Source organism: Vigna unguiculata, chromosome 7 (genome assembly GCF_004118075.2).
Source record: "Vigna unguiculata cultivar IT97K-499-35 chromosome 7, ASM411807v1, whole genome shotgun sequence".
Lineage (NCBI taxonomy): Eukaryota > Viridiplantae > Streptophyta > Magnoliopsida > Fabales > Fabaceae > Vigna > Vigna unguiculata.
Window position 1 is genome coordinate 26,498,755 of NC_040285.1, and position 23,462 is coordinate 26,522,216.

The 23,462-nt window shown below is 33.4% G+C and overlaps 4 protein-coding genes across 4 annotated transcripts; 2 read left to right on the forward strand and 2 right to left on the reverse strand.

Annotated features, from left to right (window-relative positions):
* Positions 1-5,837: 5,837 nt before the first annotated feature.
* On the forward strand, positions 5,838-12,201 carry LOC114191961 (zeta-carotene desaturase, chloroplastic/chromoplastic). The gene is made up of 14 exons (XM_028081437.1): positions 5,838-6,451; positions 6,638-6,762; positions 6,985-7,119; positions 7,281-7,353; positions 7,461-7,534; positions 7,709-7,813; positions 8,112-8,356; positions 8,439-8,526; positions 8,632-8,674; positions 8,761-8,917; positions 9,055-9,183; positions 9,711-9,783; positions 11,026-11,190; positions 11,826-12,201. The coding sequence occupies exons 1-14, from the start codon at positions 6,286-6,288 to the stop codon at positions 11,988-11,990; spliced, it is 1,743 nt and encodes a 580-aa protein (XP_027937238.1). The 5' UTR covers positions 5,838-6,285; the 3' UTR covers positions 11,991-12,201.
* Positions 12,202-13,060: 859 nt separating this feature from the next.
* On the forward strand, positions 13,061-16,512 carry LOC114192625. The gene is made up of 8 exons (XM_028082404.1): positions 13,061-13,353; positions 13,446-13,621; positions 13,707-13,801; positions 14,069-14,134; positions 14,316-14,398; positions 15,425-15,471; positions 16,063-16,141; positions 16,244-16,512. Exons 1-8 carry the CDS (start codon positions 13,279-13,281, stop codon positions 16,322-16,324), a joined length of 702 nt encoding a protein of 233 aa, XP_027938205.1. The 5' UTR covers positions 13,061-13,278; the 3' UTR covers positions 16,325-16,512.
* Positions 16,513-17,553: 1,041 nt separating this feature from the next.
* On the reverse strand, positions 17,554-18,877 carry LOC114192624. The gene has a single exon (XM_028082403.1). It carries the CDS (start codon positions 18,604-18,606, stop codon positions 17,620-17,622), a length of 987 nt encoding a protein of 328 aa, XP_027938204.1. The 5' UTR covers positions 18,607-18,877; the 3' UTR covers positions 17,554-17,619.
* Positions 18,878-21,279: 2,402 nt separating this feature from the next.
* On the reverse strand, positions 21,280-21,911 carry LOC114192756. Its single transcript, XM_028082563.1, has one exon. It carries the CDS (start codon positions 21,881-21,883, stop codon positions 21,395-21,397), a length of 489 nt encoding a protein of 162 aa, XP_027938364.1. The 5' UTR covers positions 21,884-21,911; the 3' UTR covers positions 21,280-21,394.
* Positions 21,912-23,462: the final 1,551 nt, after the last annotated feature.

Sequence of the window (23,462 nt, forward strand, 5' to 3'; positions counted from 1 at the left end):
CTCTTTAATTATATCACTTCTCTTTTTGCTGTTTTTATTCATTATTTAAAATAAAAAGCAAGCACAAGTAACAATTCCGAAATCCTAAAACGTGCACCTGAACCCATGTCTGCATTCATTATTTGTCCTGTTGTGTACGTGATATACGTACGTTTAGTTTTCTCTAATCCAAAAAGAAAAAAAGTGGCTCTTTTTAGTTTTGATGAAGATGTACTTAACCGTGGCATTAATTGTGTCCCAATAGAGCTTGGGTTGGCAACAACTAGTGGCCAACAATGACACTTATTATGTTAACTCACCCAGCTAAGGTTGTCTTTAATATCATGGAACATAAACACGTAAGACTTTCCATGAAGTTTTGTTCAGAAAGCATTGTTCGGCCTGGTGGCACCCTAGCTGCATTATAGTTATTGTTATAATTCGTTGTCTTATTTATTGCAAATCGATAAGGATGAATGAGAGTTTCTTTTTTAAATTGGTTGTATTTTTCTTTCCATGGAGTGGCTTATAATTAGTTGATGCAGAAAGCTTCTTTCTGAATTTTCCAAGGAAAAACATTTCTAATCAGGATTAGGGAGAGTGCATATTGTGACTAAAATGTAACCTACTTACGTTGGTTGGTATAATGCACTACTTGTTAATATTCCTTTGATTTTAGTTATTCCGTGCACGAAAAACACATATCTTTTAAATTATAATGCTTTTTTTTAATGGTTTCTTATTTCTCACGCACTAAACATACTTAGAAAGACTAACACGTGATCAACATTATTTAAAAACACTCAAAAAGACCAATGAATAAGACCTTTCTTAAAAATAAGATTGACCGAAAATCAATAAATGGTGATAATAGTTTGATTTAAATCATCTTTTAATTTTTTTTATTACATATCTTTAGACAAGGATTTCAGAACAACCTAGCTATTCTTTTAGATTAAACTGACTTTGTTCTTAAACTTAGCAGAGTATGTAGCAGTTGATTTTTTTTTTTTTTTGTTATATTTAACAGAGGAAATAAGAATAAACCTATTCTTAAATTTAAACAAATCAAATTATTATTGATTTTAGAGGCAAACTCATTTAAAATATGTAAAAAAATCTAAAAGATGAGAAGAGAATATAGTGGAATGGAAGGAGAATCAAATAAAATAGAGAGAAGGCCAAACAATGCATCTAGTGGTGTTGGTGGTGTCGATCTCAAAAGATTCTCCCCAAACATATTGTATAGTTAAAGAATAATAGTAATCAAGGTTCAAAATTATAAAGTTGAAAAAACTTGGTAAATTTGTTCATGAAACATCTTATAAACGTGAAACGAATTAAAAGGGAGAATAATTTTTAGACTAACCATAAGGGAAAAAAAAGTCCAATAATGAGACTGAAACAATATTACTTACAGCATGAGGAACTTTTAACCCCACGTACATCTCATGGGTAATGACATTTTATTCTAAATAGGTTGAATTTAAAGTTAAAGGTGTGAATTAATTAATTTGCATACTTCATATAACTTTTTTAAACATTAGTATGACCTTTCAAAAAGTGCATGTCTATCTTATTCAAAAAATAAAATAATGGTATTTTGACACCCTTTAACAACCATTTGATAAATTATGTAGGAGTAAAATGATAAAAAAAAAGGGTTAAACATGTTTTTGGTCCCTCAAGTTCCAGTTAAATTTATAATTGGTTCCTCTTTGAAACTTTTGACCAATTTAGTCTTTCTTCTTTAGAAATGTATGGATTTAGTCCTTTTAACAAAGATCTTGGTAAGTTTCTTTAACGTTTCAAGGACATTTCATGATAGTATTTGAATTGTGTACATAGTTTGACCCATTTTCACTTAAATATTAACTCAAATATTATTATAAAACGCGTTTAAAACTTCAAATAAACTTAACAAAATTTGATTAAAAGGACTAAATCAACGCATTTCTAAAGATGAAGGACTAAATTGGTAAAAAGTTTCGATGAAAGACTAATTCCAAATTTCACTGAAACTTGAGGGACCAAAAACATATTTAACCCAAAAAAAAGTTAAACTTTTGTATTTTAAAGAAAAAAGAGGAAGTAAAAAAATACGAAGTAATGATAGTGTTAAATGGGAATAAAAAAAAATGAAAATACTATTTTAATTTAAAGAATATATATGTGCGTGTGTAGGATTCACACCTTTTCTAGTAAGATTTATTGTACACAATACGCGTTTTATTTTTCTTGAATTTGAAAGATACAGCATATTGCATGCCTTTTCAATGTAACTTAATTTAAAAATGAATGTTCCATTTCCAGATACTAAGAAATGGAACCCAAACGTTCACACTTGGATGAGCATCTGATACTTGGTAATATCCTTGTTCATTTTGTCCCTTTGCTTAAACAAATAGTACTATAAATGCATGTATGGGACTTTTGTTATGTCGTTTTTGGTCAACATGTAGTTTTTTTTTTTCATCATTGCCTATTGCATTGCTTACTGTACCTCCAAATTACTAACTGCATCCTCACAATACTAGGAAAATACTTAAATATTATTCACCTTTGCACTAGACCACACCACCACTACCATAGTTTCCGCCACCACCACCTCGTATCGTTATTGCAAAGAAAGAATAAGAGAGAGAAAACGCTGCATAGGAAGATGAAGAGAAAAAATACAGAAAAAAAAAAACTTATTTCGAAAAGTTTTTTTGGAGCATTTTCATATGTTTTGGAAAACTTTTCCTAAAATAAATTTCATATTTGAGTATTTTGGAAAATTAATTTCGGAAGATGTTTCATAAATTTTAGAAAGTTTTTGTTCGAAAATTTTATTTCGGAAAATTTATTGCGCAACACATTTTATACAGTCCGAAAATTTTCTTCTATAAATTATGTTCTAGAAATTTTGTTCAGGGAATATTGTTTCAGAAATCCTGAAAAGTTTGTTCCCGAAAACTTTCTAAATATCTAAACCAAAAGTCACTTTTCCGGAGGGTAAATTGGTCATTTCAATAGTTTGAGCGAGCGTGGGAAGAAATTGGAGGGGTGCAGGAAGTACAAGTCTCATCAATTAAGATTTGGGCCTCAAGACTCAGTTAGATACCGATCAGTTTGGGTCCCTAAATAGTATACATCTTCTTTAAGAAGGGCTTCAAAATATTGGAAAAGTTTAAACTATTAATTGATTAAATTTTTGGATTATATAATCTAAAAAATTAACCAATATTACACAATTTAGAATTAAAAAAATACTTCTGAAGATTTAATTTGAGAATATATTTTAAATAATATAATTTAAAATATTTTTTGATATGAAAATTAATTATATGCTTTTAGATTATAAAATTCAAAATATTATGTAATGTAGTTTTAGATTATGTAATATAAATAATATTATACATTATAAAATTAAAAATATATTTGTTAATTTTGGACCACTTAATCTAAACCTGAAATGTGTTTTCAGATTATTTGACTCAAAATATTTTCAGTTCATGAATAATTTTAGATTTTTACAATAAAGATATAAGAAGAAATTATGTAGGAAGTGATTCAGTGAAGGAGCCCTTCAAAGAATAAGAAAACTCCTCTCTCAGTAGTTTTGATGCCTTCTAATATAATACTACTCATAACATTTAATTAACATTAAATAAATGGCAATAAAAGTAACCATATATTATGTGATAACACAAATAAACTAGTAAGACACTTTCTGAAAAAAAAACTATAAATTATGAAATAACAAGTCGAGAGTTAAGAGTAGGGGTGGCAATGTGGGCCGGTCCGGCTCGTTTAGGTCCGGCCCGTATAAGACCCGCACAACGCGGGCTGGCCCACTCTGCACAACGCGGGCTGGCCCGCTCCGCACACTTTATGTGGATTGAAAACACTGACCCGCCCCGTATACTCCTTGGTCCGCGGGCCCGCGGGTTGGCCCGTTTTTTTTTTAAATTTTGATGATAAAACTTTCAATGTTTAAAAATTGAGAAACTTTAAGAAATTCACAAAATTAAGTAAAGATTTTGGAGAATTATATGATAAATTAATAATTCAACATTTTCATCATATTCATACTATGACATATACACATTGTATTCTTTAAATTTTAGCATATTAAAAATTACATAATATTTGTCTTTTTCACTTATACAAGAATTTGAAACATTAATGGAAGAGTTCATAAAAGAAGTAATTAATATACACAAGTGCAAGTTTTTTTTTTTAATTTATGCGGGCTTGTGGGCCGGGCCGCGCGACCTGCGGGCCTATGTGGGCCGGACCTATGCGGGCCTGCAGGCTCACTACCCTGGCCCGACCCGCATTTTTTCTGCGGATCTGCCGGTCGGCCTGACGGGTCACCCCTAGTTGCCACCCCTAGTTGCCACCCAGTATGAGATCATGTTTGCAATTCCATTTGCTTAATCAAATGCAAATAGTAAAAAAACAGATTATAAAAGATTTAATGACATTAAAGAAGAGTAAAAGACTTTGATTTTTATCCGCAATAAAAAAACATATTAACTAATAGAACATTTGGGGTGTTTCAACCCATATATCTTTAAAAATGTCAAACACAACTAAAGTTGTTTCAAAATGTGAGAGACTAAAATAGAGCAAATGTTAGTTGGAGGATAAAAAACAAAATCACTCGATACTTAAGAGACGAAAAATATAATTAACCATATTTTTAAAATAATTTTAAAATATAAAAAATAAAAACTACTTAAAATATATTATTTTGTAAGAGAATTTATTAAAATTTAATTGTTAAAAAATTATTTTCCATGTAAAAATAAGACATTAAAGAATACAATGTTATTCTGTAGGTACATCTTTTTACCCTTTACATAGTTGCACCTAGTTGAGTTTGCCTCTAGAATTGGTAGTGCACACATAGAACACAACATAACACAAAGCACTACATTTTACCATCATTTCATCAGACCAAGTCATTGTCTATTATCGAGACAACATTATAATGCTTTTATCTTCAAAAACCTCTTCTTTTTTTCGTAAATCAAAAACCAATAAAGGTTCTCATATGTTATGATAAATATATTTATATATCATATCAATAAAATTTATTTTTTCGATGATCTTTAATGAAGTTAATTGTACTAGGTATATGTAATTACCTCAATTATGTATGTTTAGTAATTACATTAATTACTTTAAGTACATTAATAAAAAAATTCCCAGAACGCTTAATAATTATGTCGCATTTAATACAATTAAATCATATATACTAATTACCTACCTTAATTAAATAAATTAAATAATTATATATTAAATAATTACATTAATTACTTTAGAAAAACGGGAGAAATGTAAGAGATAAACATAGAAAAAGGTCTATGAAATCGAAGTAGATGTACCGAGAGTAAGAAAGGATTACATGTTTATTCATGAAAAGTGAAAAGGAAAAATGAAAAAAGTTGTGAGTTCGACTCTCTGTTTTAATATTTAGAAAAATAAAATTAATTTGTATAATTTGAAGTTAAAGATGAAAAAGATTATATGTTCGATTCTCAGTGATAAAATTCTAATTACTAATATTTATTTATAAAGAAAACATTATTAAATTACTTTCGAAAGTAAATTTTATACCGAAATATTTTTTAAGTAATGGTCTATTCTTATAATTTATGTAAGATCACATCCATAACGAAAATTTGTTTCTCCTTAAATATATTACGTAGCGAATGTTGAGTGTGTCTTTTTTTTTTTTTTCTATAAAAATGGAGGATGTAAGAAGAGGGAAGAAGAACATGGAACGTGGCCGCTGGAGAGGGAAGAGATTATGAGTAGATAAAAAATGTTAAGGCTACCAATAACTGACACGTAAGACATGTCTGAAGCGAAAATAAGAGGGAAAAGATAAATTAAAAAGAAAAAAAGGTGAAGTTTGAGAAGAGTCAAAAAGCGAGTGTGTCCAGAGCAAGGAGGTGCATTGGTCCGTTATCTATCGCTAATGGAAAGTGGCAATGGCACTTCCATTTTCCAAATTCCAGTAGAATAGGCAAAGACAACAACACATTCATTCAATTGCAATTATTATTATTATTAATATTATTTGCATCGTTATTTATTATTTATATTAATACTAATTCATGCATCTTGTAATTTGGGTGTGATCACCACTCACAATCTTCAATCCTCTCTACTACAAGACAAAATTTCCATTCCGGCATCTCCTTCAGCCTACATGCACAGATTCCCCCAATTCGTTTAACCCACAAAGCACAACACAACCTCGTTCCATCCTTCTCGACAAAGTCGGTTGTTGTCTTTGTGTTGACGCTTATGGCTATGGCGTCTCTGATTCAGTGTTCGGTTACTTCCTTTTCTGCAACTCGAGGAGGAGACTCTGCTGGCTTCTTTTCCCCCTTCACTACCCGTTTCTCGAAGAACCGCAAGTGTCGGGTTAGATGCTCCTTAGATGATAATGTTTCCGACATGAGCGTTAACGGTTTGTATTTTCCCCTTCTTTTAATTCGATTTTCGATGCTACACTTATCTTAGCACTGTTTTTTTTTTTCTTTTTTAATATCTAATAATTTTCACTTTGGGGAGTGTTGGAGGAAAGGGAAATTGAAGGCTGGGATTTGTCACAGTTTGGATAATTTTTTGTTAAACTGTAATTTTGACTATGCAGCACCAAAAGGGTTGTTTCCGCCTGAACCTGAACATTATCGAGGACCCAAGCTGAAAGTGGCTATTGTTGGAGCTGGGCTTGCAGGCATGTCAACTGCAGTGGAGCTCTTGGATCAAGGTCACGAGGTTTAGCTCCTTCTCCTTCTGTTTCTCTCTTAATATACTATACTTTCGTATTGGATGATGTGGTATATTATGTCTTAAAGTTATTTCTGAAGCAAAAGGGAGTGATTCCTTCATCGTTGGTCAGTTTGTTTGATTTTGTAATTCAGGTGTTGAGTGCATTGGGTTATTGCAGCTGATGTATTTTCTTTTTCTATACCTTTTCTTCAAAATTCTATCACTCAGGTGGATATATATGAGTCAAGGCCTTTTATTGGTGGCAAAGTTGGCTCCTTTGTTGACAAACGTGGGAATCACATTGAAATGGGATTGCATGTTTTCTTTGGCTGCTATAACAATCTTTTCCGATTGATGAAGAAGGTAAGCTGTTTTCACTTGCAGTCATATGTCTTCTTCATCTCTAAAACCTAGAGTCTTCCTCCCTCTTTTTCGCCGTGAAACATGTACTGTTCATTTTATTTTTTGTGTACATTTTCGTGGTATCTGTTTGTCTGTAACTTCTTCAATGCTTGGATAAATAGGTGGGTGCAAATGACAATCTACTTGTAAAAGATCACACTCACACTTTTGTTAACAAAGGAGGTCAAATTGGAGGTATGTTTTGTGCTACAATACCTTGCTTCATTTTTATTCATTATTTTGTCTCTCCACAATTTCCACCAGAGCATTGCATTGTTCATAACTTTAGTTTTTGTGCGCAGAGCTAGATTTTCGCTTCCCAGTTGGAGCACCAATACATGGAATAAGGGCATTTTTGACCACCAATCAGCTTAATGTAATCACATTGTATATTATCATGTTTGTTTATATTACATGACTTGGTCGCCACTCATCAGTATTATACAGAACTAGAAAATAATATATTTGAATCCCCAAAAAAGTATATTTGTTCATTTGATTTTAAGTGGGACTATCGTTGTACCTAACATTACATATTTTTTATGCGCAGACCTATGATAAAGCTAGAAATGCTGTGGCTCTTGCACTGAGTCCAGTTGTCAGAGCTCTTGTTGATCCAGATGGTGCTCTCAGGGACATAAGGAATTTGGATAGTGTAAGACGATTCATTATTTTTTGGTCTATTTCCAAATAATGTTTCCTGATTATCTGTGCCCCCAGTTTCTGTGTGTTCTTAAACATGTTGATACCGATTCACTCAGCATACACATGCATGCACACACATACAATAGGAGTAATTATGAAGGTTCTGTATATACCAAAAGAGTAAAAATTCCAATACTCACTTCCCTGGAATCTAAGCTTAGTGTTTCTCTTGGTATTGATTGTGTTTGTCGATCATATTTCTCAATGTCCAAACTTGTTCTTTTAACCAATTTGTGCTTTTGTTACAGATTAGTTTTTCAGATTGGTTTTTATCCAAAGGTGGCACACGCATGAGTATTCAAAAAATGTGGGATCCAGTTGCCTATGCCCTTGGGTTTATTGACTGTGATAATATCAGTGCCCGCTGCATGCTTACCATATTTGCATTGTTTGCCACAAAGACTGAGGCTTCCCTTTTGCGAATGCTAAAGGGTTCACCAGACGTTTATTTGAGTGGTCCCATCAGGAAGTACATCACGGATAGAGGGGGCAGGTATAGTTCTAGATACTAGAATATTTCCACCATGACTATCCAAATTTCTTGGTATTTATACCTTCATATGCTGCTGGAACAGATTCCATCTTAGGTGGGGATGCAGAGAACTACTTTATGACAAAACTGCTGATGGGAGTATTTATGTTACAGGACTTTCCATGTCAAAGGTGATATCCGCTTTCTTGTTTTAAATCTTTACATGCTTGGTTAGAATACAAGTGACATTCTCAAAATCTTTATAGTTAACACTCTGTTAATTTTTATTTTCACAGGCTACTGAAAAGAAAATTGTGAAAGCTGATGCTTATGTTGCTGGTTTGTAGATTACTTGGTTTTTGTATTTATTCCGTATTTTACCAACAATCTTCAATAATGCCTTACTGTCATTTACATGATGCCAGCTTGTGATGTCCCCGGAATTAAGAGATTAATTCCATCGGAGTGGAGAGAACAACAGTTTTTCAATAACATCTATGAACTAGTTGGAGTTCCTGTTGTCACAGTGCAACTCAGATACAATGGTTGGGTCACAGAGTTGCAAGATCTAGAAAAGTCTAGGTAATTCTCTGCATTTTAATTTTAGGGTCCACATAGAAACTATAGAGCGAAGTAATTTTGTTTGACAATAAAGATTGATATATTTTAATTTTTATCATTATTGTTCAACTTCTTCATGCACCATTACTGGAGGGCAGGCAACTGAAGAAAGCTGTTGGGTTGGATAATCTTCTCTATACACCAGATGCAGATTTTTCTTGCTTTGCAGACCTGGCACTTTCATCTCCAGAAAATTATTACATTGAGGGACAAGGATCATTGCTCCAGTAAGTGTTTGCAGTTTCACAGTTCTAAATTTTTGCTTTCACTCATGAGTTCATTAACTAACAGGAACATAAATTTAAGAAGTATTTTAAGTGACTTGCTTGAATATTCTGCAGTCAGCATAATCATAATTATATATATGGAACAATAAAAACAACTTATATTTGCAAGAATATTGAAAAATTGGACTATATGTTAAGATCTTAATGTTCCCATTGCATCATAGATTGATTTTGGTTCCATGGCTGTTCATCACCTTTTTTTTATTTAATCTAAAGAAAGAATGCTTCGCGTCACTATAGAACTTGCAATACTAAGCCAGGTTAGCACTACAGCCTGTACCAATATATACAACATTCTTAATACAATTAAAAGAAAGAAGAAATACAAAAGTAGGGGGACCAAACCAAAGCCCACTAATGAAGCCTAATGAGTAAATTTCTCATGGTTCTAAATTTTGATCATCAGCATGCATATAGTATTTGATTTATTATTGACCTTAAGTATATAACGCTAATACCTTTGTCAGATGTGTTCTGACGCCAGGAGATCCATACATGCCCTTACCAAATGACGAAATCATTGCAAGGGTAGCAAAACAGGTTGGTTAAAAGGAAATTATATTTCTCTTATTATGGTTTTTGATATTTTCACCGTTGCTTTATTAGTGACATGAAAAGTGTGCATCAAAAGCGAGAAGCTTATGATGGAGTGTGTTTACTATGTGTTGATTTATTTTGATAATTAAGCATTCAACATCATATGATGTTGTTAAAGATATGATTTGATTACGGTCAACATTCAATTACTAACATATAATTACGAATAATCCTTTCAGTATGGTATCATACTCGGTGACCTGTTTTGTTTACTAATCGGCTTAGACCTTGACTTTTTCCGTGGAAGCACTAGCCCTAACTTTGTCACTTTGACTTTCTGTATTGGGTAAACAATACCATTGCAACATTTTTGCTCTTCGGTAGCCACTGCACCCTCTGAGTATTTTCTTGCTCTCTGGCAGCCGCTCCACCCTTTGAGCACTTCTGCTCCCGAAAAATAGCCGCATTCTCTAAGCATTTTGTCCTTTGGCAGCCACTGCACTCCCAAAGGAATTTTGCTCTTTAGCAGCCGCTCTCAGTGCATTTTTGCTCTTGGGCAGCCATTGTGCCCTTCGAACATTTTTGCTCTCTAAGAAATTTTGCTGTCTAGCAACCGTTGTGGCCTACTATATTTTTTCTCTCCAGCAACCACCACACTCTGTTAGCATTTTTTCTCTCCAGCAACAGCTGTACTCTTCAATCATTTATTTTTTACTCTCCATTAGCTGCAACACCCCGCAGCTGTCGTGCTGACCTCTGACAGGACCCTGTGATCTGAGCTACCCATCTTTAATGACTACTACACTACCTAACGCTTGGTCCGCCACTCATGTGTTGCCAGTTTCTCATCACGTCATCTTCACACACCGGTACCAAACTGATGCGCGAAACTTTGTCTATACTGACTTTGTCAACTAAAACAACTATTGATTGACATGATCATTAAGTCCCTTTTGAGGTCTTACATTGATGACACACTAAACACAATTACAAGCAATCCTTTCAATATATCATAAGATATGTTACTGGTTGAATTTGTACTTGTTCATTTGATGCATATTTGTTCATCCTGCTAATTTGATACGTGCTTAGATTGTTCTTTAATCATCAACATAGCATTTTATATTATTTCTATCATAAGCTACGTCACATGTTTCAGTTTGTAGTCTATTTTAGGTGTTTTTAAGTCGATGGTAGATATTCAGCTCTCTTTGTCATCATATTGATTTTGAAAATTTCTACCAGGTTTTGGCACTGTTTCCATCATCTCAAGGTTTGGAAGTGACTTGGTCATCTGTTGTTAAAATTGGTCAATCTCTGTACCGCGAGGGACCTGGCAAAGATCCATTTAGACCAGATCAAAAGACACCAGTGAAGAATTTCTTTCTTGCTGGCTCTTACACAAAACAGGTACACTTTCTTGACTAGCATAGTTTGTGCTTCTTCTACACAGGCCACATATAACCCTTAAAATTTCATGTTATCAAGATGTGTTTTGCCTTTTGATGTCCCTCTACAGCAGTTAGTTACCTACAAATACTTATATAGGCCCCCCGGGCTTCTGGTATAACCTATGAAAAAAAAATAAATAGAAAGTGAAGTAGCTTTTATCAAGCTGCTATATTTGTTTGAATGGGATTACTTGTGTTGGTACCGCAATCTATCGAGAACTAGTGTATTTTCTTCTTCTTTCAGAATCCGGATTCAGGATTGAAAAATATTTTTGGTGCCTTTTGGCACTCTAATGAATTTGTTGGCATTCTTGTCCAATTAACAGTTTGATAAAGAAAGAGAAAGGATGTTTTAGATAAAAATCATTTGACCCGATGCCCAGTTTTAGTTCAACCTTTTCTATCCATGGACTGTATTTTACTTTGACCCCCCATGCCAAATTTAGGGAGCTCTTACAGTTTTGGTGTGTTTGTCCTGCAATTGCAGTATTTTTATTCCAGTTTCACTGCAGTAGTGAAATGTGACTTGCATTGATAGTACTCATTTTTATTATTTATTTACTTGCATGCCTGCGATTTTGTTTTTTTGTTCAGGACTACATAGACAGCATGGAAGGTGCAACTTTGTCTGGCAGACAAGCTTCAGCCTATATCTGTGATGCAGGGGAAGGATTAGTAGCATTGCGGAAGGAGCTTGATGCTGAGTTCAAAGACGACCTAAAATTTACAAATACTAAAGATAAATTGAGCCTAGTATGAGAAATTTCCTTGTGGGGTAGTCAAAGTCGACGTAAAGCAAGTTTGTTCTTTTCGCATGCAACATTTTAGAATGTATATTCGATCGAAAAGTTATTACAGAATAATTGTTTCAAAGTGTAGCTCATAGTTCTAATATCCTGTGCTATCAATTGCGTTGCATGCACTCATTGTTAAATGAATAATAGCTATACGAATTATGTTATAGCCACCAGTTAGTTGCTTTAAAAAAATCGATTAACTGTTTTTTATAAACCAATTCATTTTGCGTATTAATTAAATATTACACCTTAAGTAGAAGTGATGTTCAAGACTAACTAAGCAAACCATGCACTTACACAAGACCACCAAGTTACATTGTTTTGGTGGGCCTTAGAACTCAATGAAAAGATTTCTTCTTCCTCGACTCCCATTATTTCTTCTTTCACTTCTATAAAGAGTGGAAAAAGTTCAATCGTCCCTGTAAAACATTGTGCGATGTGGAAATTAATGCACTATAATTATGTACTCTCCGAATAAAATGAAAAACTTATACTCAGTTAACTCACTTCAACATCCAAAATGCTTTACCTCTTTGTCAATTCACTGACCAAAGTAAGATCTCACAAATAAGAACACCAATGGAGATTGAATGAATAATAAAACAGAAAAACCAAATGAGCATTTTTTATGAATTAGGGAGTGTAGAAGGAAAGTAAGGGTGTAGGGAGAAATTTCCCAATGAAAATGGGACAATTATAGTATTGGCTCACTTGATCTTTACGGTCCCAAAGGGCAACTGGTATCCTAGGGAGTAGTTTTGAGCCGAAAAAAAAATATAATGTTTAATATACGAAAAAATAGAACATCTAACGATAAAACATTTTATTCTTTTATTCAATTAAAAATTTATCTGTAAATAATTTAAAAATTATACCTATCTTAATTTCTAACGGGTTGAGGATAACAACTTTCACTTAATTCCTAAGTGCTAATGCTAGAAAATATATTTACATTAATATTGAATTAAAGAAAATTGGTAATACATTTGGATAAACTTAAACTCAAAAAATAAACATAAACAGATGGAGCAGTGGAGTAATTTCGTTCGGCTGAAAGTGGGCGCGTTTGATTTGATGTAGTGAACGATTGAGAGCCCAAATCCCGTAGAGAGTAAGAGAAGCCGTGTCGTCCACACACAAATAATTTAGCGAATATTAGGTTGGTGTTCCGACAGAGAAAACTTACGAACTGTAAACCGGGAAGACAACCTTAATCTAAATGAAGAGGTGATGGTTTGATACGAATCATAATGGTGTACGTGTCTTCGGAAATGGCGAAACTATGGTGCTTCAGTGGAAAACCTCCACTACCTTCACGCAACCAGGTACCATTATCACTACATGATAACTGTTGATAATGTGACGAGAATTCAAGCTTTTCAAATTCGTTGTGTCTTATCTGATTTATGTTGTGCAGTTGCGAAGGAATCACGGCGTTCAAAGGTACTCAAACACTGACGTACCCAAAAGCATGAAGACTTATGCAAGTATGAATAAGGAAAGTAAAAGTGAAACCCCTCAGATGTTGAAAATAGTAGTGAGTGGAGTGACAGAGCTCTTGAGGGTTTTCTCTCCTTCTTTCGATCAAGCAAGGTGTCTATGCCTACTCAATTTCCAACCTTCTTTACTTACCATCTATATATGTAATGATTACTCACTCCCATTTATTTATATGCAGCTTTGAGAAACAGAGAGATGAATTCCCAATTTCAACCGTCGATGATGTTCTAAGTATCATCAAATCTGATTACGACAACGCCTATTTCGTAACAGGTAACATTCTTTTTCTTTTGTCTTAGTTTATGCATTCTCAATATGAAGTAGCATTAGGTAATATTACCGTGTATGATAAATCTGTTTATTTTAACAATGACTTGAATAGTCTATAATTTATAAATTCTTAACATCAGTTTTTTTTTTCCTGGTATGGTATCTGTCTCTAAATTTTTGCATGCATAATGAAGCGGGTTCGTTCTTGCAAGAGATTAATTACAGGGCTAAAATTAATGGACGCATTTCTCACTTTTGTTTGACAACTAGGGAACTTCACTTCTTCAATTTATGCTGAGAACTGTATTTTTGAAGACCCAACTATTAAATTTCGTGGTAAGAATTCTTGCCTTTTACCTATAACAATTTGTATGCTGCTCTTCCGCTTGTGCTTGGTTTGTCTTCTCTTCTTCTGCTTACTTTTCAACAGTTACTCATTGTTGTTACAGAAAAAAAGAAAACATCATTTGAACAATGTTCAATCAACTGAAGCTATATGATGCATGGTCATATACAGGTAGGGAGTTATACGCACGAAACTTGAAGTTGCTTGTTCCATTCTTTGACCGTGCATCAATTATACTACAAAAGATTGAGAAGGTAGATATTCTCTGTAAATTAACATTTTACTCGATAGTCGTACAACTTGTAAATGTATATATATATAAGAGATTGTCTTTCTGTTGGAACTCTTGTCCAAAGGCACTCTTTTGTTGAAAAGAAAAATGCAGTGTTTTAGATCTTCCTCATTAAAACCAATTAAACTCATTTGTTTTGGTTACACATTAACAAGATTCACATTATCTGGGAGTAAATAAGAGTGATCTGTTCATGATCAGAAAACTTTTTTTTCTTTTTGTTGCTCAACTGGAAGAATGTAATAATGGGGGGACTTGGCGGGGGACATGGGACTTGGCATCAGACTATTGACATAGGATGGTTCTTTTGCGTTTGGATTTTGGATATTCCATAGTTATATTGTGAAAATGGTCAAGTTTTAGAGATAGGAATAGAATTGTATTTTAAACCAAATTTGAATTTCCATGTTTTTGACAAAATCAATTTAAATTTCAAAACATTAACTAAAGTGGGAGATTTCTCCCAATCCATTCTCAAGTAATATGCTATTGGAATCCAATGTCTGCTTTATGAGAAGTCTACATTTATCTTTAAATGAAAGAGATTGCCCTTTTAACTGGATATTTGGAAACTGGCCATAATATCTACCACTTCTTATTCATGAATGGAGTCACCCCACCCCCACCAATATTCATTGCAGAACGAACACGCGATACTAAGAGATATGACGTAGATAATTCGAACCATTTCTTATCCATTTGTGTTATGGTTTAGACCCTTTAAGGATATGTTTCCCTCTTTTGATTATATGTGGTCATCTTTCTCCTTGTTAAGTTCCTATGTTGTCTTTCTCGGACAATTGAAAGCCCTGATATTACAACTCTCGCGACCTCTGTTATTTAAATACTGAAAACCTTATCGCTGGTTGTTTCTTTCAATCAGTCTCTGGATCTTACTATAACCAAAAGGACATTATCCTCTCTGGCTACGCTGTTTACTCAAAAGATACATCTTCACGTTTTGCTCATGATATGTTTCATAATGCAGGATGTTGACTCCGACAGAAATTTTGTGCTGGCATCTTGGAAACTAAGGTGCTTGTCCCTGTCCTTGTGTGCATTAATGAACCATTATATTTCTCTTTTCAAACACTTTGTATTCCCTCAGTTAAGGAGTTTCACAAAACGTGATATACGAATTGTTAAAGAAGATAGAATAAAGCCTTTTCTTAATTTTGAATCTTGTGCTGTATAATGCTAGCTCAGTTTAACCTGGTCATATGTTTGTGTATATGTACCTGTCTCTTGGTTCCCTCTATATACGCTTTGTTCAAAGAACGATAAAATGCTTCTAAAAGGAAAAACAGTGAAATTCCATTATAGAAATAATTTGATGATATTTCTGAATATACATAAAAATCTGTATTTGGCATCCTTCACCTTTAACACAAACACGAAGTTTAGCACTAAAATGATTCCTAATGGGTTGCTGCTTGTAGCACTGCAGTGTAATGAAATTAGGCACAATAGTCTTAGTTGATTCCTTAGGTTTATCAGGTGTGCTATTAAATAGGAATCATTACCTAAGAAGATGTCTGAAGTTACATCCCTGGTCTCCATTCCATGATTTCATCTCTTAAAATTCTAAATTTCTTTGTTAATTTATTTGGGGGATCTGATATGCAGGACCAACTTGAAGCTTCCTTGGAGGCCTCTGATTTCTATTGATGGAAGCACAATTTATGAATTAAATGAAGATTACAGAGTGAGTCAAATGCCTCCTAAACTCTCTGTCGTATACCTTTGCACCAATTGATGTGATTTGAGATCCATGTTAACTTGTGTCTGCTACTTATTTGTTTGATAGATTGTTAGGCATGTCGAGAGTTGGGATGTTTCTGCAGTTGAAGCAGTTTTTCAGATTTTCTCCTTAAACTCAGGTGGTTGATATGTCAAGTTTCATGAAATCTTGGCATTCATTCATCAAATGGCTCTTTTGGACAGAGTCACTTCGTAAATATATATTTCACAATGATTATAAATTTATGTAGTTGTTAAAGATGCAATATACGCCTATGTATGCAGAATATTTACATTCTAGAAGAAATGTTTATAAATGGTGTATTGATTGATTGAGATCCAGTGTATATAAATGTCAGTATTTACACGTAACATGAAAAATCAAAGGGATTTTGGGATTTGTAGGATTTGAAATTCTAGCTCTTATATTTTTTGCTTGAAAGGAAAACTGCATTCCAGAATCGGGCAGCATCCAAGAAGTACATAGCTGACACAGAAGAAAAGAAAACAGACTTATTGTTGACAGTACACTAAATTAAGTTGAGCAGGCAAAAGATTCCCTTTTCCATTAAGTGCATGTTTGAAAAAACTTGTTCATAATTACTTATAAAAGAAGAAAATAGAAATAAAAATAAAATAAGTTGTTTCTGTAAAGTAAAATTAGTTTATGAGGAAGTTTGTTCTTTTTTCCTTTTTATTCTCTTCTTTTGAAGGTACTCCCGGAGAAGTTTTTCTGAACAAACTCTAAATTTGTTGCATTGGTCATACTTGCCTGTACCTGTAAGAAGAGTATGGAGTGATTCAAATCATCAATTGATGGATCAGCTTTATTGTTTGTACCACAAGACGTGCATCTGTTGCTATAATGGTGGGGTGAGATTAGTGTTTAGTGCAGAGCATCTCTAGACCATAAGTTCAGCGTTATAGTGCTGTTAGCAGAACAATTTTTTCTATCACTCTCCATTATCCTTTCCCTCCACTCTGACCACTGCAGCACAACCATGAAGTTCAAAATTACCTTTTACTGCCTTTAAACTTTAAATGAATTTTCTCTTTACCTACTGTTTGACCCTCATTCATAATAGCCTCATAGCCCATCCCCAACCTTTAGTAGAATTGGTATGAGTACTTGCTCAGTAGACCAATTTTAGTTGCATTTGAGAATTATGAAGGCTCTGTACTTACTTTTTGACCAAACAACACTCCTTATGCAGCAATGCGGATTCCGAGGAGTTAAGACCAGGATGTAGAGGAATAGAAACAGATAACCATTGAGCTATTTTGTTCATACTACTTGAAGACAACTTAAGAAAAATAAAATAACTGTACAAGATATACAGAAAGCTGAGCTACAATCCAAGGCAAGTTCAAAATCAATTTCATAAGTGAACTCATGAATTTGCAAAAGAACAATGAACCAATCCTGTTACAAAATTTCAGAGTTCAGTCTCTTCTCCAAGCGTAGAGTAACAAAGAGAAACCACCGTTACTGCTCCCACACGACCTAGTTGATGAAGAGCACGAGCTCCTTCCTCCATCGCTGCTCTCCTCCGTCCACTGCAACACACCAGAGTTCGTCGGAGACAGTGTCGCAATTGACGACGTCATAGTGGGTCCCACCAACCTCTTCTTCATCAACTTCTTCTCCGGCCCCACCATTTCAGGCCACACTGCGCCACCATCACCTACTTGAAACACAAAAACGCCATAGCCATTGCCGTTTTCACTATCAACCACCCAACTCAACACGTCCCAGTAGAACTCTACTTCAACACCATCGATGAAGATTTTCTCGTTGCCTCTGAATTTCCACGCCAGCCTTTTCACCACCAAGCAAACCTGACCATCCATTTTCACCCTCAGCACTTCTCCACTGCATAATTCAATCTCTATTTCACGTTTGGAACCCAAGAACTCACCCCTTGACACGTAACTCGTGCTTCCAAACACGTGCTCCCTTCTGGACACAAGAGTTTGGTCGCCCGTTTGGTGAGTTGAAAGCTGCAACGGAAGAATACGAAAAAGGTCACCCAGAAAGAATTCAACCTTGCCATTGCAGCAGATTGCAAGGTAGAAGCATGACTCAGGCTCAGCCGAGTTTCGAGTACTGAACAGTGCTCCAGAGAAGTCCCAATGAAGCTTGATTTTGTGAGAACGTTTGTGGGGGCGCGTGAGGTAGATGGACTTGGATCCTGGTCGAGTTCGGAAGAAGGAGAGGGTTGAAGGGTTAAGAGTGATGGTGATAGAGAAGGTGTGAGGAGCGTAAATGGTTAAAGAGTGAGAGAGAAGTGTTCTGAACCAGGTGAGTGTAAGGTAGGTGAGGGAGTTGCAAAGTTGAGTTTGGTATATGCAGGTTACCAGGTTTTGTGGCGCTTGAGTGGTGCTTGAACTGGGAGGTGTGTTGGGTTGGCTGAAACAAGCTGGGATCATGTTGTGTTGTTTCTTCCTTCTTGGAACTGTGTGTGTGTGTGTTTCTCAAACCATGTAGTTAATGTTTGGTTGGTTTCTCAAACCATGTAGTGTGTGTGTTGGTTTTATGTGTTGGGTGGGAAATTTTGTTGAATGTTTAAGGTTGTGTTGTTTTGAGATGTTGGGAAAAGTATAGAAGTAATAATGAAAATGCAAGGGTTGGTTGATATTAAAAAGAAAAAGAGAGAGAAGATGAGGCTTTATGTGTTAGCCTTTCACATACAGTTTTGTTGGCTTCCTTGATTTGCGCCTTTGACCTTAAAAAGCCTTCTGTTCCTCGTATGTGTGCTGCTGAGCTGGGTTGCACTTGGGCTCTTCAACTTTCCAAGTCATTCAAATTAACCAATGAAAAGGATAGAATTAACAACTACTTTATGCCTTAGGCCGTTTTCTTCTCAAACATACTCCTCTCACTTCCCTTCAAATTAAATGAGATGTCATAAATCCCTTTTATGCTGTTTCAACTTTGAATATCACAAGCGTTCCACATAAAATGATCGTGTCTTTTGTTTTCGCACGAAGTTAAAGGGTCGATAATGAGAACTGACTTTTCACAATATCTAATTTTTCTTTTTCTATTAATCAGCGTACATAGATATGTTTTGATCACATATTATCAACTAAAATTATATTTTATTTTCTATTTTAAAGTATGTATTAATTTTGTTGTTACACTTTATAAAAAAATGTAATATATCAAAATAATGATAGAGTTTTATTCCTCAATACAACTCTTGTCGTTACCATTTCTTAGTTGAATTATTTCTTAAATGAATTGGGACTTCATCCGAATCCAAAATATAAGACACATTCAAGAAGATGAGACAAGTACTAAAGGCAACTTCAACAATGTTGGCCTTCCTCAAATCTAAAATCACCATAGACTAGGTTAAACCCTTTGATGTCAACATTGACAAGTTCCACACCTTCGCTGGGACTAAGCGGAATCACTCATTTTCTACCTTTTTCTGTACCATCATTCTTTTCTTAACGGGACACTACTAGGACCATACTACATTCGTCTGAACCGGTTTTAATCATCGGCTCTGATACCACTTGTTAAGTTTACAAAGGATGGGTTTTCACTGGAGAGATACAACACCAATGAGACTTGAACCCAACCATATCAGGAATTGACACCACTTTCAACCCAAAACCTTAAGGCAATGGGTTTATAGGTTTTTATTATTATATAGTGCTCTACTTTCTCATTTCTAGCTCCTCCAGCAGAAGCATTTCCAACCACGAGTACTGTTTTTCTGCCCTTTTATGTACCTCCGACAAAACTAATTGTGCACATTCTCCCAACTATGAAATACTTTCATGTTTATGGAGAAAAAAATATATACATGTTTTTGCTAGAGAAAATTGTATAACTATTCATGGCTCTAGTTCAGTAGAGTGCATATTATACTTGTATAAATTAGTCATTGATTATATTATTTACAAATTTTATATATATATATATATATATATATATATATATATATATATATATATATATATATATATATATATGATCACTCTTTTAGCTTTTTCTTACAATAGTATAAGCAGTTTGATTTCTGACCGTAAATTATTCAAATTATTCAAAGATTCAATAGACAGATGTTGGTGCGTTTTATATTAATCTTTGTTTGCTCGTGTAACACGTTATACACTTATAAGTTATATTCATATAGCCTTTTCGATTTGGACTTTGTATCATCCATAAAATATTATATATATATATATATATATATATATATATATATATATATATATATATATATATATATATATATATATTTTAATTGTCTTTTTTTTTCACGTTATACACTTATAAGTTTTTTTTTCACTAGATCAAATTGTCTTTTTTTTTTCTTCTCTTTTTTCTAAGAAAATACGATAAATTTATTTATTAGTTTGATCAACACAATTGTAAGTTACCTATAAATTAGATCGACCAACACGGAAAAAATGATAAGTATTTCAAAGTAAGCAATTTTGAGAATTACTAACTTATAAGTTATTTCAGTTATATTCTAACTTTTAACTTATTTAATTTTTTTTATTATTATTCATTTTATGTATAATTTTTTATTATCTTAATTCTTTATTTGAATTTTGTAGTCGTTGTAGTTCAAATTAAAAAATATTTTTAATTTTATAAAATATATAAAATATGTTTAGTCCCTTACACAAAATTAAATTTTGTATTTATTTCAAATTTTAAATCATTTTTTCCTTAAACTTCATTTAGAATTTAGTTGTTTTGTAACAATAACATTAAATATTTGTTTATATGACAAACGATATTGTCATGTGTGTATCCACATATTAACATAAAAGACAATGATATTTTGATTATTAAATCTTGACAACTTTCTCTTACAACATGATGTTACATCTTTTAAGTAATTTTGAAATATTAAAAATAAAAAATGAAAAATCAGAAAAACCACTTAAAACATAACATCAGTTAAAAAATTATTTTTCTAACATAAATGTGTCGATGTTAGCACATGTTAACACATGGCAACACGGTCGTCTCCCATGTCACCAAATTAAATGTTTTAATTAAAAATGCACTAATCACCCGCTTAACAAAGAGGAGAAAAAAATTCACTCTTTTATAATTATTTATCTCCTGATGACAAATAATGAAATAAAAGATAACAAAATATGAGAAGAAAAAAATCTAAGTTAAAGAAGCATATGAGAGAAAGAATAGGAATAAGTAAAGAAAGAATAAAACGAGAACATAAATTCACGAAGAAGAGAGTCTGGCCAATTCATGCTGAACAGGCTTGGTGAGGAAGCTATCTTTTCCAAGAGCAACAATGATGGGAGAGCCACCGATTCCACGAGCCAAAGCATTCATAATCTCTGTCATCAAGGACTTGAACTCCTCTCGATCCAGTGCGCCATTCCCATCTTCATCAAACCTCTTGAATATCGCTTCATTCTCTTGCCGTGGCGGAGGATCCGAACCAAACGGCAGAAGCAACCCGAACCCGCTACGGATTTCCTCGCACGACAGCTTCCCATCGCCGTTCTCGTCCACCGTCTTAAACCACTCGTCCACGAAACTGTCAAACTTCGCCTTCTCATTCACGAACTCCGTTATGGTGAGGCTGTTCACCACCGCTATGCTCATTCTGGTTATGTATTTCGGAACACCAACAGTTGCTTGGTTTGAGTACGAGGAAGAGAGTGCGCGGCTATAGTGTTTGTGTTCTTCTTCTTCTATGGACATTCTTTTATATATGTAAAGTAATGGTTGCCCTAAGTTCACGTTTCCAATGGTTGATTAACCTTTATTTTAGAGCACTGCACCACGCCAATGTGGGATTTTTCGTTTTTCTTTTTTCCTTTTTACTTCACGGATACGGTGCGTTTTCGAGAAAAAACATGTTTAAAACATCAGTCTCTCGAGTTTCTGAAACATGTGGATCTTTATGAAGTAAAAGTACCTAGATTCAGCTTTGTAAATATTTAAGAGGCTAAGTATAATTAATAATTTATTCATTTTTTTTCTTTCATCTTTCTTTCTCATCATTTTTGGACTCCAATGAACTCCGAGGATCATGTTGTTACTCCCGTTTTTTTTTTTAACTTTATTATATATTTTTTAATTACATCTCTATTTTGTTTTTCTATTTTTTTCTTCCAAATAATTATCAGGTAATCTCGAACTCCTATCATTCTCTTTAATTTTCTCACTATAAATATTATTAATTTTTTGGTGTAAATTGTAAAATTTAAGTTCGAGAACAATTCTCCTTTTTACTATTAATTTCTTCACATTTTTTATTAATTATCTTTTTCACCTTGACAATTGACATTTTTGATAAAAGTAGAAACCAATCTGACATATCTAAATAAAAATGGGTATCATCTGATTAATTAAACCTTCTTTATACAAGACTTTTTGCATTATTATAGGCTTATGTAGACCATTTACAAAATATGTTCAATACATATCTATTTTTGTATTTGTGTTTCACTTATTTACATCATTGTTCACATTTTTTATAATAATAGAAAGTGTGAGAACCTGATTATAGATTCTACAAAGAGTAGAATTATATTATTATATTAATACTCTATTTTCCTTATTAATAGCATGTTATATATATTACAAATAAAATAAAAGTTAAAAGTTTTTAAACAGGGTGTTCTTTTTAAAGAACAGAAGTGACTTACATAAAAGTAGCTTACATAAACTCATTACATTTTCAGTTTTCAATCTCCTTCTTTCTTAGTAAATTTGACCTCTTGCATTTTATCTCTTGAAAATCTAAAGTTATAAAAACAATTAGATCCAAGAATTCTACTACACAATAGTCAATCAATTTCATATTAGGGTAAGTTCAATTTTTCCTCTCCTGATAGAGAAACTTTATTTTTCTGGTGCATGCAGTTTTCTCTGAGTGTTTGTGATTTTTCTGTTTTCTAGATGCATCTTCATCTAGCCGTGGTCCTTAAACCATTATTCAATTGTCGATTTTAGTCTTTGGGATTATGAATATAGGACCATTGTAAGTGGAGACACTGTGTAAAAGGAGAACAATGATAAGAGTCTTCCTTAAGGTAAGGGAAGTTAATCATTTAAATTGTTTTAAAATGAGAATTTATAACTGCATAATCTTTAAATGATATTTTGTGAAGTTTTTATTTGATGTAATTTTTGAGTGATTTTAAGTATCTGTGTTGTGTTTTGAGTGGGTCTATATTTTTATGGATGATGATTCGTAGAGTGATGACATGACTAAGTTGTTTAACGGTATGCATTGGGTTTGAATGGGAATTATATTGATTAATACTAAAAGAAA

Excerpts from the sequence above, each read along its gene's own strand:
- LOC114191961 (XM_028081437.1), top strand. The coding sequence starts at position 6,286 with ATGGCTATGGCGTCTCTGATTCAGTGTTCGGTTACTTCCTTTTCTGCA. Across the intron at positions 7,120-7,280 it reads TTTTCCGATTGATGAAGAAG|GTGGGTGCAAATGACAATCT; the intron begins GTAAGCTGTTTT and ends TTGGATAAATAG. Across the intron at positions 8,527-8,631 it reads CAGGACTTTCCATGTCAAAG|GCTACTGAAAAGAAAATTGT; the intron begins GTGATATCCGCT and ends TTATTTTCACAG.
- LOC114192625 (XM_028082404.1), top strand. The coding sequence starts at position 13,279 with ATGGTGTACGTGTCTTCGGAAATGGCGAAACTATGGTGCTTCAGTGGA. Across the intron at positions 14,135-14,315 it reads CCCAACTATTAAATTTCGTG|GTAGGGAGTTATACGCACGA; the intron begins GTAAGAATTCTT and ends GGTCATATACAG. Across the intron at positions 15,472-16,062 it reads CTGGCATCTTGGAAACTAAG|GACCAACTTGAAGCTTCCTT; the intron begins GTGCTTGTCCCT and ends TCTGATATGCAG.
- LOC114192624 (XM_028082403.1), bottom strand. The coding sequence starts at position 18,606 with ATGATCCCAGCTTGTTTCAGCCAACCCAACACACCTCCCAGTTCAAGC.
- LOC114192756 (XM_028082563.1), bottom strand. The coding sequence starts at position 21,883 with ATGTCCATAGAAGAAGAAGAACACAAACACTATAGCCGCGCACTCTCT.